Raw genomic sequence first — 18,163 nt, 5'->3', positions numbered from 1 at the left:
TGTGTCCCTGCTATGTGTCCCTACTGTGTGTCCATCCTGTGTGTCCCTACTGGGTGTGTGTCCCTGCTGTGTGTCCCGGCTGTGTGTCCCTACTGAGTGTCCGTGCTGTGTGTCCCTGCTGTGTGTCCTTGCTGTATGTCCCTGCTATGTTGTTCACTGCTGTGTGTCCCTGCTGTGTTTCCCTACTATGTGTACCTGCTGTATGTTCCAGCTGTGTGTCCCTTCTGTGTGTCCCTGCCGTGTGTTCCTACTGTGTGTCCCTACTGTGCGTCCCTGCTGTGTGTCCCTGCTGTATGTCCCTGCTGTGTGTTCCTGCTGGGTTGTTCCCTGTTGTGTTTCCCTTCTGTGTGTCCCTGCTGTGTGTCCCTACTGTGTGTCCCTACTGTGTGTCCCTGCTGTGTGTCCCTGCTGTGTGTCCCTGCTGTGTGTCCCTACTGTGTGTCCCTGCTGTGTGTCCCTGTTGTATGTCCCTGCTGTGTGTCACTGCTGTGTGTCCCTGCTGTGTTCCGGCTGTGTGTCTCTTCTGTGTGTCCATGCTGTGTGTCCCTACTGTGTGTCCCTACTGTGTATCCCTTCTGTGTGTCCTTGCTGTATGTCCCTGCTGTGTGTCCTTGCTGTATGTCCCTGCTGTGTGTCCCTGCTGTATGTCCCTGCTGTGTGTCCCTGCTGTGTGTCCCTTGCTGTGTTTTTCTGTGTGTCCCTGCTGTGAGTCCATGCAGTGTTTCCCTGCAGTGTGTCCCTTCTGTGTGTCCCTGTTGTGAGTCCCTACTGAGTGTCCCTGCAGTGTGTCCATGCTGTGTGACCCTACTGTGTGCCCCTGCTGTGTGTCCCTACTGTGTGTCTCTGCTGTGTGTCCCTGCTGTTTGTTCCTGCTGTATGTCCCTGCTGTATGTCCCTGCTGTGTATCCCTGCTGGGTGTCCCAGCTGTATGTCCCTGCTGTGTGTCCCTGCTGTGTGTCCCTGCTGTGTATCCCTGCTGGGTGTCCCAGCTGTATGTCCCTGCTGTGTGTCCCTGCTGTGTGTCCCTGCTGTATGTCCCTGCTGTATGTCCCTGCTGTGTATCCCTGCTGGGTGTCCCAGCTGTGTGTCCCTGCTGTGTGTCCCTGCTGTATGTCCCTGCTGTGTATCCCTGCTGGGTGTCCCAGCTGTGTGTCCCTGCTGTGTGTCCCTGCTGTGTGTCCCTGCTGTGTATCCCTGCTGGGTGTCCCAGCTGTATGTCCCTGCTGTGTGTCCCTGCTGTGTTGTTCCCTGCTGTGTTGTCCTCTGCTGTGTTTCCCTGATGTGTGTCCATGCTATGTGTCCCTACTGTGTGTGTGTCCTTACTGTGAGTGTGTGTCCCTGCAGTGTGTGTGTGTCCCTGCTGTGTGTCCCTAGAGTGTGTCCCTACTGTGTGTCCCTGCTGTTTGTCTCTGCTGTGTGTGTGTGTGTGTCCCTGCTGTGTGTCCTTGGAGTGTGTCCCTGTTGTGTGTCCCTGCTGTATGTCCCTACTGTGTGCCCCTGCTGTGAGTCCCTATTGTGTGTCCCTGTTTGTCCCTACTTTGTATCCCTTCTGTGTGCCAATGCTGAGTGGTTCCCTGCTGTGTGTCCCTGCTGTTTGTCCCTACTGTGTGTCCCTGTTGTGTCCCTGTTGTGTGTCCCTGCTGTGTGTCCCTGCTGTGTATTCCTGCTGTGTGTCCATGCTGTGTATGTGTCCATGTTGTGTGTGTGTCCCTGCTGTGTCCTTATTGTGTGACCCTGCTGTGTGTTCCTTCTGTATGTCCCGGCTGCGTGTGTGTCCCTGCTGTGTGACCCTCCTGCGTGCGTGTCCCTGGTGTGTGTGTCCCTGCTGTGTGTCCCTGCTTTGTGTTTCTGCTGTGTGTCCCTGCTAAGTGTCCCTGCTGTGTGTTCCTGCTCTGTGTTCCTTCTGTATGTCCCTGCTGTGTGTCCCTTCTGTGTGTCCCTGCCGTGTGTCCCTACTGTGCGTCCCTGCTGTGTGTCCCAGCTGCGTGTGTGTCCCTGCTGTGTGTCCCACCTGCGTGTGTTTCCCTGATGTGTGTGTGTCCCTACTGTGTGTGTGTGTCCCTGCTGTGTGTCCTTGCTGTATGTTCCTGCTGTGTTGTTCACTGCTGTGTGTCCCTGCTGTGCTTCCCTACTATGTGTACCTGCTGTGTGTCCCTGCCGTGTGTCCCAACTGTGCGTCCCTGCTGTGTGTCCCTGCTGTATGTCCCTGCTGTGGGATCCTGCTGGGTTGTTCCCTGCTGTGTTTCCCTACTGTGTGTCCCTGCTGTGTGTCTCTACTGTGTGTCTCTACTGTGTGCCCCTGCTGTGTGTCCCTGCTGTGTGTCCCTGCTGTGTGTCCTTGCTGTATGTCCCTGCTGTGTTCCGACTGTGTGTCCCTTCTGTGTGTCCATGCTGTGTGTCCCTACTGTGTGTCCCTACTGTGTATCCCTGCTGTGTGTCCCTGCTGTGTGTCGCTGCTGTGTGTCCCTGCTGTGTGTCGCTGCTGTGTGTCGCTGCTGTGTGTCGCTGCTGTGTGTCCCTGCTGTGTGTCGCTGCTGTGTGTCCCTGCTGTGTGTCCCTACTGTGTGTCCCTGCTGTGTGTTTCTACTGTGTGTCTCTACTGTGTGCCCCTGCTGTGTGTCCCTGCTGTGTGTCCCTACTGTGTGTCCCTACTGTGTGTCCCTCTTGTGTGTCCCTGCTGTGTGTCCCTACTGTGTGTCCCTACTGTGTGTCGTTCTTGTGTGTCCCTACTGTGTGTCCTTGCTATGTGTCCCTACTGTGTGTCGTTCTTGTGTGTCCCTACTGTGTGTCCCTACTGTGTGTCCCTACTGTGTGTCCCTGCTGTGTGTCCCTACTGTGTGTCCCTGCTGTGTGTCCCTACTGTGTGTCCCTCTTGTGTGGCCCTACTGTGTGTCCCTACTGTGTGTCCCTACTGTGTGTCCCTACTGTGTGTCCCTACTGTGTGTCCCTACTGTGTGTCCCTACTGTGTTTCCCAACTATGTGTCCCTACTGTGTGTCCCTACTGTTTGTCCCTACTATGTGTCCCTACTGTGTGTCCCTACTGTTTGTGCCTACTGTGTGTCCCTACTGTGTGTCCCTACTGTGTGTCACTACTGTGTGTCCCTACTGTGTGTCGTTCTTGTGTGTCCCTACTGTGTGTCGTTCTTGTGTGTCACTACTGTGTGTCCTTGCTATGTGTCCCTACTGTGTGTCCCTACTGTGTGTCCCTACTGTGTGTCCCTACTGTGTGTCCCTACTGTGTGTCCCTACTATGTGTCCCTACTGTGTGTCCCTACTGTTTGTCCCTACTATGTGTCCCTACTGTGTGTCCCTACTGTGTGTCCCTACTGTGTGTCCCTACTGTGTGTCCCTACTGTGTGTCACTACTGTGTGTCCCTACTGTGTGTCGTTCTTGTGTGTCCCTACTGTGTGTCGTTCTTGTGTGTCACTACTGTGTGTCCTTGCTATGTGTCCCTACTGTGTGTGCCTACTGTGTGTCCCTACTGTGTGTCCCTCTTGTGTGTCCCTACTGTGTGTCCCTCTTGTGTTTCCCTACTGTGTGTCCCTACTGTGTGTCCGTACAGTGTGTCCCTGGTGTGTGTCCTTGCTGTGTGTCCCTGCTGTGTGTCCCTGCTGTGTGTCCCTGCTGTGTGTCCCTGCTGTGTGTCCCTGCTGTGTGTCCCAACTGTGTGTCTCTGTTGTGTGTCGCTTCTGGATGTCCCTACTGTGTATCCCTACTGTGTGTCCCTACTGTGTGCCCCTGCTGTGTGCCCCTGCTGTGTGTCTCTGCTGTGTGTTCCTGCTGTGTGTCCCTGATGTGTGCCCCTACTGTGTGTCCCTGTTCTGTGTCCCTGCTGTGTGTCCCTGCTGTGCGTCTCTACTGTGCGTCCCTGCTGTGTGTCCCTGCTGTGCGTCTCTACTGTGCGTCCCTGCTGTGTGTCCCTGCTGTGCGTCCCTACTGTATGCCCCTGCTGTGTGTCCCTGCTGTGTGTCCCTGCTTTGTGTCCTTGTCGTGTGTCCCTGCTGTGTGTCTCTACTGTATGCCCCTGCTGTGTGTCCCTGCTGTGTGTCCCTGCTGTGTGTCCCTGCTGTGTGCCCCTGCTGTGTGTCTCTGCTGTGTGTTCCTGCTGTGTGTCCCTGCTGTGTGTCCCTACTGTGTGTCCCTACTGTGTGTCCCTGCTGTGTGTCCCTACTGTGTGTCCCTGCTGTGTGTCCCTGCTGTGTGTTCGGCTACCTAACCTAACCTAACCTCTAAAGATAGGTTAGGTTAGGATAGGTAGGGTTGGTTAGGTTCGGTCATATATCTACGTTAATTTTAACTCCAATAAAAAAAAGTTGACCTCATACATAATGAAATGGGTAGCTTTATCATTTCATAAGAAAAAAATGAGAGAAAATATATTAATTCAGGAAAACTTGGCTTATTAGGCAAATCGGGCCTTGCATAGTAGGCTGAGAAGTGCGTTCTGGCTACTAGGTACGACATTATATATATATATATATATATATATATATATATATATATATATATATATATATATATATATATATATAATATATATATATTTATATATATTATTAAATATGACCGAAAAAGTAAGATTAATAATTCTAACACGAATTTTCTCTATCTTTCTTACGTTTCTTTTCACTGTTGGTGGTAATTCAAAGATCAATTCTCCAAAATTAATTTTTATTTCTAGTCTGACGCGACACTTGAGCGCGTTTCGTAAAACTTATTACATTTTCAAAGACTTTAGTTTACAACTGAATAGAGCTTACACATCTTCGAGTTTATATCTACATTTGGGTAAGGTGGATGAGGTGAAAACAAACTTTCAACAATGGGTATTGAATGGGTATTAAATTCAAACACAAGACAGAACACGAAACAATGGGTATTGAATGGAAGTAATTGTAGAAAGCCTATTGGTCCATATTTCTTGATGCTTCTATATTGGAGCGGAGTCTTGAAGTGGGTAGAATATAGTTGTGCATTAATTGGCTGTTGATTGCTGGTGTTGACTTCTTGATGTGTAGTGCCTCGCAGACGTCAAGCCACCTGCTATCGCTGTATCTATCTATGATTTCTGTGTTGTTTGCTAAGATTTCTCTGGTGATGGTTTGTTTGTGGGAAGAGATTATATGTTCCTTAATGGAGCCCTGTTGCTTATGCATCGTTAAACGCCTGGAAAGAGATGTTGTTGTCTTGCCTATATACTGGTTTTTTTGAGGCTTACAGTCCCCAAGGGGCATTTGAAGGCATAGACGACGTTGGTCTCTTTTAAAGCGTTCTGCTTTGTGTCTGGAGAGTTTCTCATGAGTAGGCTGACCGTTTTTCTGGTTTTATAGTAAATCGTCAGTTGTATCTTCTGATTTTTGTCTGTAGGGATAACGTTTCTACTGACAATATCTTTCAGGACCCTTTCCTCGGTTTTACGGGCTGTGGAAAAGAAGTTCCTGTAAAATAGTCTAATAGGGGGTATAGGTGTTGTGTTAGTTGTCTCTTCAGAGGTTGCATGGCGTTTCACTTTCCTTCTTATGATGTTTTCCACGAAACCATTAGAGAAGCCGTTGTTGACTAGGACCTGCCTTACCCTACAGAGTTCTTCGTCGACTTGCTTCCATTCTGAGCTGTGGCTGAGAGCACGGTCGACATAAGCGTTAACAACACTCCTCTTGTACCTGTCCGGGCAGTCACTGTTGGCATTCAGGCACATTCCTATGTTTGTTTCCTTAGTGTAGACTGCAGTGTGGAAAACTCCACTCCTTTCCATGACTGTTACATCTAGAAAGGGCAGCTTCCCATCCTTCTCCATCTCGTAAGTGAAACGCAGCACGGAACTCTGCTCAAATGCCTCCTTCAGCTCCTGCAGATGTCTGACATCAGGTACCTGTGTAAAAATGTCGTCAACATACCTGCAGTATATGGCCGGTTTCAAATTCATGTCGACTAAGACTTTTTGCTCGATGGTACCTATGTAGAAGTTTGCAAACAGGACACCTAGGGGAGAACCCATGGCGACCCCATCTACTTGCTTATACATGTGTCCATCCGGGCTCAAGAAGGGTGCCTCTTTAGTACAAGCTTGGAGTAGTTTCCTTAAACTGTTTTCTGGTATGTCAAGAGGAGTACAGGCCGGATCACGGTACACTCTGTCGGCTTTCATCCCGATTGTTTCATCCACAGGTACGTTGGTAAACAGAGATTCTACGTCCAACGAGGCTCTTATCCCTGTTGCCCGTGTTCCCCGCAGCAAGTCAACAAATTCCTTTGGAGACTTCAGGCTGAAGGCGCAAGGGACATAAGGAGTCAGCAAGTGAGTCGTTTCGCCAGTCTGTACGTGGGTGTGGGTATCTGGCTGATGATTGGCCGAAGTGGGTTTCCAGGCTTGTGTGTTTTGAAAGTTCCATACGCATATCCAGGTTTATATTCCCCAATAATCTTTGGCAGGTGGAGTCCAGATTTCTTGGCGTTCACAGTTTCGATCAATTTGTTGACCTTTGCTTTCAGTTCGGCTGAAGTGTCCTTCGTTACCCTTTGGAATTTAGTTTGGTCAGAGAGTATGAGGTTCATTTTCTCCAGATATTCGTCTTTTTAAAGAATGACGTATATTGGCGACTTGTCGCCTCTCCTGACAACTATCTCCTTGTTCTCACGAAGGCTCTTAGCTGCCGCTTTGAGCTCGGGGGACAGTATGGTTCTTCTGTAGTTGCCTCGATTCTTTCCTCCTTTCGCAATAAGTTCTGCTTGTAAAGTATCTTTGGTGGTGACCTTCTTTTGTGCTTCGAGGTCGAATATGTAGTCCAACAGAATCTCCAACTCCACTTTCCGGGCCATCTCACTCGGTCTGGACATAACGTGACAACAGGAAAGACTGCTACCAAAATATACTATATATATATATATATATATATATATATATATATATATATATATATATATATATATATATATATATATAAGCCTATACTTGCATAAACCACAAGTGAAGATTAACAATCTTTGGACAACACCCACCAGTGGGACTCGAACCCAGAAAGCACAACTACCTTCCAGTAGCTGCCATAACTAGTACGCTTTAACCCACTACACCATCAGACCCTACAAAAGAAGTAGAGACTTCTGAGATGTATATATATCTCGAAGTCTCTACTTCTTTTGTAGGGTCTGATGGTGTAGTGGGTTAAAGCATACTAGTTATGGCAGCTACTGGAAGGTAGTTGTGCTTTCTGGGTTCGAGTCCCACTGGTGGGTGTTGTCCAAAGATTATATATATATATATATATATATATATATATATATATATATATATATATATATATATATATATGGTGATGGGAAAATAATTATATATGGATAAATTGATGAACTGTTGTGTTTAATGTAACTCCCCCTTTTGTTTTACTTGCATTACTGAACTCACCCCTTGAAAACCACTACTAACTTGGGGCCGGATACCAGAACTTTCGTACCACCAGAAAAGAACCCGGTTGCGTCCCATTGTGGCCGTAACAGTGTCCCTGCTGTTTGTCACTACTTTGTGTCCCTGCTGTTTGTCCCTGCTGTGTGTCCTTACTTTGTGTCCATGCGGTGTGTACCTACTGTGTGTCCCTACTGTGTGTCCCTACTGTGTGTCCCTACTGTGTGTCCCTACTGTGTGTCTCTGCTGTGTGTCTCTGCTGTGTGTCCCTGCTGTGTGTCTCTACTGTGTGTCTCTACTGTGTGTCCCTGCAGTGTGTCCCTGCTGTGTGTCCCTGCTGTGTGTCTCTGCTGTGTGTCCCTGCACGTAAATTTTAACTTCCATTACTATGAGATCAATAAAAGGTAAAATTATTAACAAACTTGAGTACTCTGAGTAAATAACGATAAAAAGTATTTTTTTTTCTTATTTAGACAAAAGTTTCACAGGTCATTTACAACTACAAGACCCCAATTGCAATAATATTTGAATCCGAGAAAGGCAAGACAGTAGAATGTTATCTGGGACAACAGCTGACACCCTTCCTCCTTCTGTAGATTTACCTCAAAATTAGTTTTAATGCTTTTGGGGTTCGAAACTTATACATACATGAATGTTTGTGATGAGAGTGAGTCAGGCGTCTACCACCCCGCCTCATTTCCCGACCCTAAAAAACATTATAACAGTCGCTATTTTCACACGTTTATTCAGGTCACTATATTGCAATAACAAATAATATTTATTTATATTAAATAATCGAAAAATATTGTTTCAAGTTTCTCTGGGGTCGTGAGGTTCAGTGATGACTTGAGGGTCGTGAGGTTCAGTGATGACTTATGGGTCGTGAGGTACAGTGATGACTTGAGGGTCGTGAGGTTCAGTGATGACTTGAGGGTCGTGAGGTTCAGTGACGACTTACGACTTCCATAACTTTTCCAAAGACGGCAGCTGTCTCCAGAGGCTTCTGACGGATGCCGGCACACTCATACATGTGTAGACCTTGTCAGGAGTTGGTCACGGGTCCGCATACACAGCTGTACTTCACACACTCCCAGGTGTGCTTCACACACACACACACACACACACACACACACACACACACACACACACACACACACACACACACACACACACACACACACACACACACACACACACCGCTGTACTTCATACACACACAGCTGTAATTCACATACACACACACACACAGCTGTACTTTACACACACACACACAGCTGTACTTCACACACACACACACACAGCTGTACTTCACACACACACACACACACACACAGCTGTACTTCACACACACACACACACACACACACACACACACAGCTGTACTTCATACACACACAGCGGTAATTCACACACACACACACACACAGCTGTACTTCACACACACACACACACACACACAGCTGTACTACACACATATATATATATATATATATATATATATATATATATATATATATATATATATATATATATATATATATATATATATATAATATTATTAAATATGACCGAAAAAGTAAGATTAATAATTCTAACACGAATTTTCTCAATCTTTCGTACATTTCTTTTCACTGTTGGTGGTAATTCAAAAATCAATTCTCCAAAATTCATTTTTATTTCTAGTCTGACGCGACACGAGCGCGTTTCGTAAAACTTATTTCATTTTCAAAGACTTTAGTTTACAAATACACAACTGAATAGAACTTACGCATCTCCGATTTTATATCTACATTTTAGTGAGGAGGATGGGGTGAGGTGGCATTAATAGGGTATTAATTTCATCAACACAAGACAGAACACGAAACAATGGGTATTGAATAGAAGTGTTTGTAGAAAGCCTATTGGTCCATATTTCTTGATGCTTCTATATTGGAGCGGAGTCTTGAGGTGGGTAGAATATAGTTGTGCATTAATTGGCTGTTGATTGCTGGTGTTGACTTCTTGATGTGTAATGCCTCGCAAACGTCAAGCCGCCAGCTATCGCTGTATCTATCGATGATTTCTGTGTTGTTTACTAGGATTTCTCTGGTGATGGTTTGGTTGTGGGAAGAGATTATATGTTCCTTAATGGAGCCCTGTTGCTTATGCATCGTTAAACGCCTAAAAAGAGATGTTGTTGTCTTGCCTATATACTGGGTTTTTTGGAGCTTACAGTCCCCAAGTGGGCATTTGAAGGCATAGACGACGTTGGTCTCTTTTAAAGCGTTCTGCTTTGTGTCTGGAGAGTTTCTCATGAGTAGGCTGTCCGTTTTTCTGGTTTTATAGTAAATCGTCAGTTGTATCCTCTGATTTTTGTCTGTAGGGATAACGTTTCTATTAACAATATCTTTCAAGACCCTTTCCTCCGTTTTATGAGCTGTGGAAAAGAAGTTCCTGTAAAATAGTCTAATTGGGGATATAGGTGTTGTGTTAGTTGTCTCTTCAGAGGTTGCATGGCGTTTCACTTTCCTTCTTATGATGTCTTCGACGAAGCCATTGGAGAAGCCGTTGTTGACTAGGACCTGCCTTACCCTACAGAGTTCTTCGTCGACTTGCTTCCATTCTGAGCTGTGGCTGAGAGCACGGTCGACATATGCGTTAACAACACTCCTCTTGTACCTGTCTGGGCAGTCGCTGTTGGCATTTAGGCACATTCCTATGTTCGTTTCCTTAGTGTAGACTGCAGTGTGGAAACCTCCGCTCTTTTTCATGACTGTTACATCTAGAAAGGGCAGCTTCCCATCCTTTTCCATCTCGTAAGTGAAACGCAGCACGGAACTCTGCTCAAATGCCTCCTTCAGCTCCTGCAGATGTCTGACATCAGGTACCTGTGTAAAAATGTCGTCAACATACCTGCAGTATATGGCCGGTTTCAAGTTCATGTCGACTAAGACTTTTTGCTCGATGGTACCCATGTAGAAGTTTGCAAACAGGACACCTAGGGGAGAACCCATGGCGACCCCATCTACTTGCTTATACATGTGCCCATCTGGGCTCAAGAAGGGTGCCTCTTTAGTACAAGCTTGGAGTAGTTTCCTCAGAATATTTTCTGGTATGTCAAGAGGAGTACAGGCTGGATCACGATACACTCTGTCGGCTATCATCCCGATTGTCTCGTCCACAGGTACGTTGTTAAACAGCGATTCTACGTCCAACGAGGCTCTTATCCCTGTGGCCCGTGTGCCCCGCAGTAAGTCAACAAATTCCTTTGGAGACTTCAGGCTGAAGGCGCAGGGAACATAAGGAGTCAGCAGGCCGTTGAGTCGCTTCGCCAGTCTGTACGTGGGTGTGGGTATCTGGCTAATGATTGGCCGAAGTGGGTTTCCAGGCTTGTGTGTCTTGACATTTCCATACGCATATCCAGGTTTATATTCCCCAATGATCTTTGGCAGGTGGAGTCCGGATTTCTTAGCGTTCACAGTTTCGATCAGTTTGTTGACCTTTGCTTTTAATTCGGCTGTAGTGTCCTTCGTTACCCTTTGGAACTTAGTTTGGTCAGAGAGTATGATGTTCATTTTCGCCAGATATTCGTCTTTTTTAAGAATGACATATATTGGCGACTTGTCACCTCTCCTGACAACTATCTCCTTGTTCTCACGAAGGCTTTTAGCTGCCGCTTTGAGCTCGGGGGACAGTATGGTGCTTCTGTAATTGCCTCGATTCTTTCCTCCTTCTGCAATAAGTTCTGCTTGTAAGGTATCTTTGGTAGTGACCTTCTTTTGTGTCTCGAGGTCGAATATGTCGTCCAACAGAATTTCCAACTCTACTTTCCGGGCCATCTCACTCGGTCTGGACATAACATGACAGTTTATGCCCAGATTTAGGAGAGTGACTTGGTCCTCAGTGAGGTTAATTCCTGCAAGGTTCAGGAAGCCATCTCTTGGTCGTGGAATTGCCATTGGTCCTCCATATAATGTTGTTAGTTTCTTGATAATCCTTGTTTCAGTGCTGAGGTGATGTTGGTCTGTGAGGATGTCGAGGTGTTGTTCAATGCGGGTACGGATACTTTCGTCGATGTATCCGTAAGTATCCGTACGTAAGTATGTATTCGAAAGTATCTATATATATATAGATACTATATATATATATATATATATATATATATATATATATATATATATATATATATATATATATATATATATATATATATATATATACATATATATATATATATATATATATATATATATATATATATATATATATATATATATATATATATATATATAATTGATAATACACATTAAGTAAATAATTGCTAACTTAGTTATTTTTAATTTATCATATAAATTTATCATTTTGAGTATAATCTCTTGTACTTAGTTACCAGTACTTTCGCTACATTTAAGGTCATTTTATAGCATATTTATATATATCTTACCTCTATAATACAAATTTTTGTGTTTATTAGTATGTGAATATTGGCTGTTGTAGTTATGGTGCTAGGCTGGACTGTGTACATGTTTAGATCCTTGATTTAAACAGAACCAGTGTTCAGTTATAGAACTGAGTTATTAAATCTTATACTTGTAGTAAATATACGAGCTGATGTATCGAATTCTCTGCAGGTGGATTGTGGATCTTCAATCAACTTCTCCATTCACTCTTAGGGACTCCCTCCTGCCCCTTACAGCCCCCAGTGTGTCATTAGGACAAGAGGAGCTAGGCTTTACAACCCTAGCTAGGGACTTTAGTTGAATTAATTTTGAATACAGAATTTTTTTAATTTAGTACAGTACAACCCCCTAGTAGTTCTCCTAATTAATCAATCCCGACAATTTTCCCACATGCTTCACACACAGGTGTGCTTCACACACTCATGTCTGTGAAGCACACACATATGGAACCACGTACAGTACTAAACCCGTCGACCACTTGCAGTACTCACCCTGTAAACCAAGTTTCCTATTCACCCCGTGGAACACGTGTAGTACACACCCCGTGGAGCACGTGTAGTACTCACCCCGTGGAACACGTGTAGTACTCACCCCGTGGAACACGTGTAGTACACACCCCGTGGAACACGTGTAGTACACACCCCGTGGAACACGTGTAATACACACCCCGTGGAACACGTGTAATACACACCCCGTGGAACACGTGTAATACACACCCCGTGGAACACGTGTAATACACACCCCGTGGAACACGTGTAATACACACCCCGTGGAACACGTGTAATACACACCCCGTCGAACACGTGTAATACACACCCCGTGGAACACGTGTAGTACACACCCCGTGGAACACGTGTAGTACTCACCCCGTGGAACACGTGTAGTACTCACCCCGTGGAACACGTGTAGTACTCACCCCGTGGAACACGTGTAATACACACCCCGTGGAACACGTGTAGTACTCACCCCGTGGAGCACGTGTAGTACACACCCCGTGGAACACGTGTAGTACTCACTCCGTGGAGCACGTGTAGTACTCACCCCGTGGAACACGTGTAGTACTCACCCCGTGGAACACGTGTAATACACACCCCGTGGAACACGTGTAGTACTCACCCCGTGGAGCACGTGTAGTACTCACCCCGTGGAACACGTGTAATACACACCCCGTGGAACACGTGTAGTACTCACCCCGTGGAACACGTGTAGTACTCACCCCGTGGAACACGTGTAATACACACCCCGTGGAACACGTGTAATACACACCCCGTGGAACACGTGTAGTACTCACCCCGTGGAACACGTGTAGTACTCACCCCGTGGAACACGTGTAATACACACCCCGTGGAACACGTGTAGTACTCACCCCGTGGAACACGTGTAGTACTCACCCCGTGGAACACGTGTAGTACTCACCCCGTGGAACACGTGTAGTACTCACCCCGTGGAACACGTGTAATACACACCCCGTGGAACACGTGTAGTACTCACCCCGTGGAACACGTGTAGTACTCACCCCGTGGAACACGTGTAATACACACCCCGTGGAACACGTGTAGTACTCACCCCGTGGAACACGTGTAGTACTCACCCCGTGGAACACGTGTAGTACTCACCCCGTGGAACACGTGTAATACACACCCCGTGGAACACGTGTAGTACTCACCCCGTGGAACACGTGTAGTACACACCCCGTGGAACACGTGTAGTACTCACCCCGTGGAACACGTGTAGTACTCATTCCGTGGAGCACGTGTAGTACTCACCCCGTGGAGCACGTGTAATACACACCCCGTGGAACACGTGTAGTACTCACCCCGTGGAACACGTGTAGTACACACCCCGTGGAACACGTGTAGTACTCACCCCGTGGAACACGTGTAGTACTCACCCCGTGGAGCACGTGTAGTACTCACCCCGTGGAACACGTGTAGTACACACCCCGTGGAACACGTGTAGTACTCACCCCGTGGAACACGTGTAGTACTCACCCCGTGGAACACGTGTAGTACACACCCCGTGGAACACGTGTAGTACTCACCCCGTGGAACACGTGTAGTACTCACCCCGTGGAGCACGTGTAGTACTCACCTGCAGGGTATACACGTGGTTACTCTGTGAGGCTCCGCTCCGGGTCAGCCGCAGACGGCCCTCTACCTCGGGGACATGAACCATCACTTCCCCGTCGCTGTTGAACACTTCTTCTTTATCCTTCTCTATGATTATAACGTGAGTCATCTGTAAAGATAGCAGGGAGGGGTGGTGAGTGGTGGTGCTGGGGATTATAGTCCTATAACCAGTGATAGCAGGGAGGGGTGGTGAGTGGTGGTGCTGGGGATTATAGTCCTATAACCAGTGATAGCAGGGAGGGGTGGTGAGTGGTGGTGCTGGGGATTATAGTCCTATAACCAGTGATAGCAGGGAGGGGTGGTGAGTGGTGGTGCTGGGGATTATAGTCCTATAACAAGTGATAGCAGGAAGGGGTGGTGAGTGGTGGTGCTGGGGATTATAGTTCTATAACCAGTGATAGCAGGGAGGGATGGTGAATGGTGGTTCTCGGGATTATAGTCCTATAACCAGTGATAGCAGGGAGGGGTGGTGAGTGGTGGTTCTGGGGATTATAGTCCTATAACCAGTGATAGCAAGGAGGGGTGGTGAGTGAGATAGCTGTGAATTATAGCTAATCTGCAGCTATAGCCTCACACTGCAAATTAGTGTGCACACTGTATTCTGCAGTGTCTCTCCACACACACACACACACACACACACAAACACACACACACACACACACACACACACACACACACACACACACACACACACACACTCACACACACACATACACACACACACACACACACACAACACACATACAGCCCCCTTGGGAATGAGTGATCGCAGTGTATTGATCTTTGAGTACCCGGTAGAGCTAGGATTTATCTCCCCCCAAAAAAGAACCAGGAAATAAAGGGCTGGCGTACGGAAAGGAAAATTATAAGGAGATGAGAAAATTCCTAAGGGATATACCATGGGACACAGAACCGAGAACAAAGTCCGTACAAGACATGATGGACTGTGTCACAAAAAAGTGTCAGGAGGCAGTAAACAGGTTAATGCCCGCCCGAAAGGAAAAAACCGAGAAGCATAAGAAGAATCCGTGGTTTAATAGGGCATGAATGGACGCAAAGGAACTGAACAAAAGGGCGTTATCTTGAGGTTATCTTGAGAAGATTTCGGGGCTTAGTGACCCCGTGGCTCGGTTCTTGACCAGGCCTCCTTTTTGTTACACCTCCTTCCCCCCAGGAAGCAGCCCGTAACAGCTGTCTAACTCACAGGTATCTATTTACTGCTAGGTAACAGGGGGCATCATGGTGTAAAAAACATTTTGCCCATTTCTCTTCGCCTCCACCGGGGATCGAACCCGGAACCTCAGGACTACGAATCCGAAGCGCTGTCCACCCAGCTGTCAGGTGTGGAGGAACTTCCGAAATAACTGAACACCAGACAGTAGAGAGAGATACCAGAGAACCAGGAACGAGTATGTTAGTGTGAAACGAGAAGCGGAGAAAAAGTATGAAAATTATATAGCTAATAAAGCCAAGACCGAACCAAAGCTACTCCACAATCACATTAGGAGGAAAACAACAGTGAAGGAACAAGTGATGAAACTTAGAATGGGTGAGGACAAGCCCACAGAGAATGACAAAGAGGTGTGTGAAGAATTCAACAAGATTTTCCAGGAGGTCTTCACAATAGAACGAGGTGCGGTCGCTGCGCTAGGAGAGGTGGCCGTAAACCAGGAGGCCTTGGAAGGGTTCGAAATTACAAGAGATGAGGTTAAGAGGCATCTGTTGGATCTGGACGTGAGAAAGGCTGTTGGCCCAGACGGAATATCACCATGGGTATTGAAAGAGTGTGCAGAAGCACTTTGCTTGCCACTCTCCACAGTGTATAGTAGGTCACTGGAGATGGGAGACAAACCAGAAATATGGAAGACAGCTAATGTAGTCCCAATATACAAAAAAGGTGACAGACAAGAGACACTGAACTACAGAACAGTGTTCTTAACTTGTATACCATGCAAGGTGATGGAGAAGATCGTGAGAAAAAACCTAGTAACACATCTGGAGAGAAGGGACTTCGTGACAACCCATCAACATGGGTTCAGGGAGGGTAAATCTTGCATTATAGGCTTAATAGAATTCTACGATCAGGTGACAAAGATTAAGCAAGAAAGAAAAGGATGGGCAGATTGCATTTTCTTAGACTGTCGGAAAGTCTTTGATACAGTACCTCATAAGAGGCTGATGCATAAGCTGGAGAAATAGGCAGGAGTAACTGGTAGGGTGCTCCAGTGGATAAGGGTGAACTTAAGTAATAAGAAGCAGAGAGTTACAGCGAGAGGGTGAGACCTCAGATTGGCGTGCAGTAACCAATGGAGTTCCACAGGGCTCTGTACTCGGACCTATCCTGTTTCTGATATATGTAAATGATCTCCCAGAGGGTACAGACTCATTTCTCTCAATGTTTGCTGCCGACGCCAAAATTATGAGAAGGATTAGGATAGAGGAGGACAGCGTGAGGCTTCAAGAAGACCTGGACAAGCTGCAGGAATGGTCGAACAAATGGTTGTTAGAGTTTAACCCAAGCAAATGTAATGTAATGAAGATAGGTGTAGGGAGCTGGAGACCAAATACAAGGTATCATTTTGGATATGGAATACTTCAAGAGTCAAAGAGAGAGAGAGACCTGTAGGTTGATATCTCACCAGACCTATCCCCTGAATCCCATATCAAGAGGATAACATCAGCGGCATATTCTAGGTTGGCTAACATAAGAACGACGTTTAGAAACTTGTGTTAGAAATCATTCAGAACTTTGTATACCACATATGTCAGACCAATCCTGGAGTATGCGGCTCCAGAATGGAGTCCATATCTAGTCAAGCACATGACTAAACTGGAATAAGTTCAGAGGTTTGCCACCATACTAGTACCCGAACTGAGGGTTATGAGCTACGAAGAGAGACTACAGGAATTAAATCTCATGTCACTGGGAGACAGAAGAGTTAGGAGACATGATCACCACATACAAGATTCTCAGAGGAATTGATAGAGTAGATAAAGACAGACTATTTAACACCAGGGGCACATGTACTAGTGGACACAGGTGGAAATTAAGTGCCCAAATGAGTAGTAGAGACATCAGAAATAATTTTTTCAGTGTCAGAGTAGTAGACAAATGGAATGCATTAGAAAGTGATGTGTTGGAGCCAGACTCCATACACGGTTTCACGTGTAGATATGATAGAGCCCAGTAGGCTCCAGGACCTGTACAGCAGTTTTTTTTTTTTTTTGCAGGGATATTCCTGCGCGGGCCCTAAGCCTCTGGCTGGCCCACTAAGTGTTGCTTGTTTCTGTTTTACTTGGGCGGATTATGAGTATTTATGACTCGTATGGTCGCTTCAGTAAGATTTTGCCATATGTGTTTAACAACTTCTTCTGCTCTGTTGAATCTAAGTTGAAATCTTATTGGGTTTGTAACTGTGCACTGTGTTAGATAATGTTCCAGTGGTCTGCTGGGCATTTCTCCACAGTGCTGACATTTCCTCTCATCTTCCGGAGTCTGTAAGCCTATTTCCCATGCACATGGGTATCCAAGCCTGATGCGATGTATGTGTACTTCTTTTGCTCTACTGCTCCCTTTCATCAAACTAAGTGGTTCGTGGTTGGTTGAATTCTTGTACCAACCCGCAGATCCTGATGTTGCAACTGCTGTGTTGTGGTCACTGTACATCTTTTGCATTGCTCTGTTTCTAATTACTTTCTTAATCTGTGACAGACTCTGTGGTATATAAATGTCTACATTTCTTCTCTTAGTTGCAAGTTTTGCAGCTTCGTCTGCAATGTCATTTCCTATTATTCCCACATGACTTGGCACCCAGTTGATAAGTACCCGTCGGCCTTGTCGTTTGAGTGTTTGCATTAATGATACGACATTTGTGATCAGATGTATGTTATCACATATGTGTTCTTGTTGCAAGGTTTCAATGGCGGTTATCGAATTTGTATATATGATAACATGATGTCGGTGTTCAGCAAGAGCATGTTCCAAAGCCTTTTGAATGGCTAGCATCTCTGTTTGTAAAGTCGATCACGCATTTGAGAGCCTCCAACTATTTACAGAGTTTCCTGCTTTAACTGCAGCTCCGGTTTCTTGTCTCTGCCGGTCTATTGAGCCATCGGTGAAGTAAGTGAAGCTGTCGGATACCATGTTTGCTTCTATATGCATCAGTGTAATATTACGTAGCAGATGAGGAT

The 18,163-nt window shown here is 46.2% G+C and overlaps 1 protein-coding gene across 1 annotated transcript in view; it reads right to left on the bottom strand.

The window, feature by feature from the left end:
* Positions 1 to 18,163, bottom strand: part of LOC123766095 (uncharacterized) — a 902,969-nt gene that overhangs the window by 351,866 nt on the left and 532,940 nt on the right. Inside the window, exon 33 of the mRNA XM_069321294.1 lies at positions 13,935 to 14,081. Within this exon, the coding sequence (XP_069177395.1) occupies positions 13,935 to 14,081 (147 nt within the window). The remainder of the gene's footprint in view (positions 1 to 13,934; positions 14,082 to 18,163) is intronic.

This window comes from Procambarus clarkii, chromosome 9, assembly GCF_040958095.1.
Source record: "Procambarus clarkii isolate CNS0578487 chromosome 9, FALCON_Pclarkii_2.0, whole genome shotgun sequence".
Classification (NCBI taxonomy): Eukaryota; Metazoa; Arthropoda; class Malacostraca; order Decapoda; family Cambaridae; genus Procambarus; species Procambarus clarkii.
Note: the sequence above shows the minus strand (reverse complement) of the source record. Positions and strands in the feature narration are given on the sequence as shown.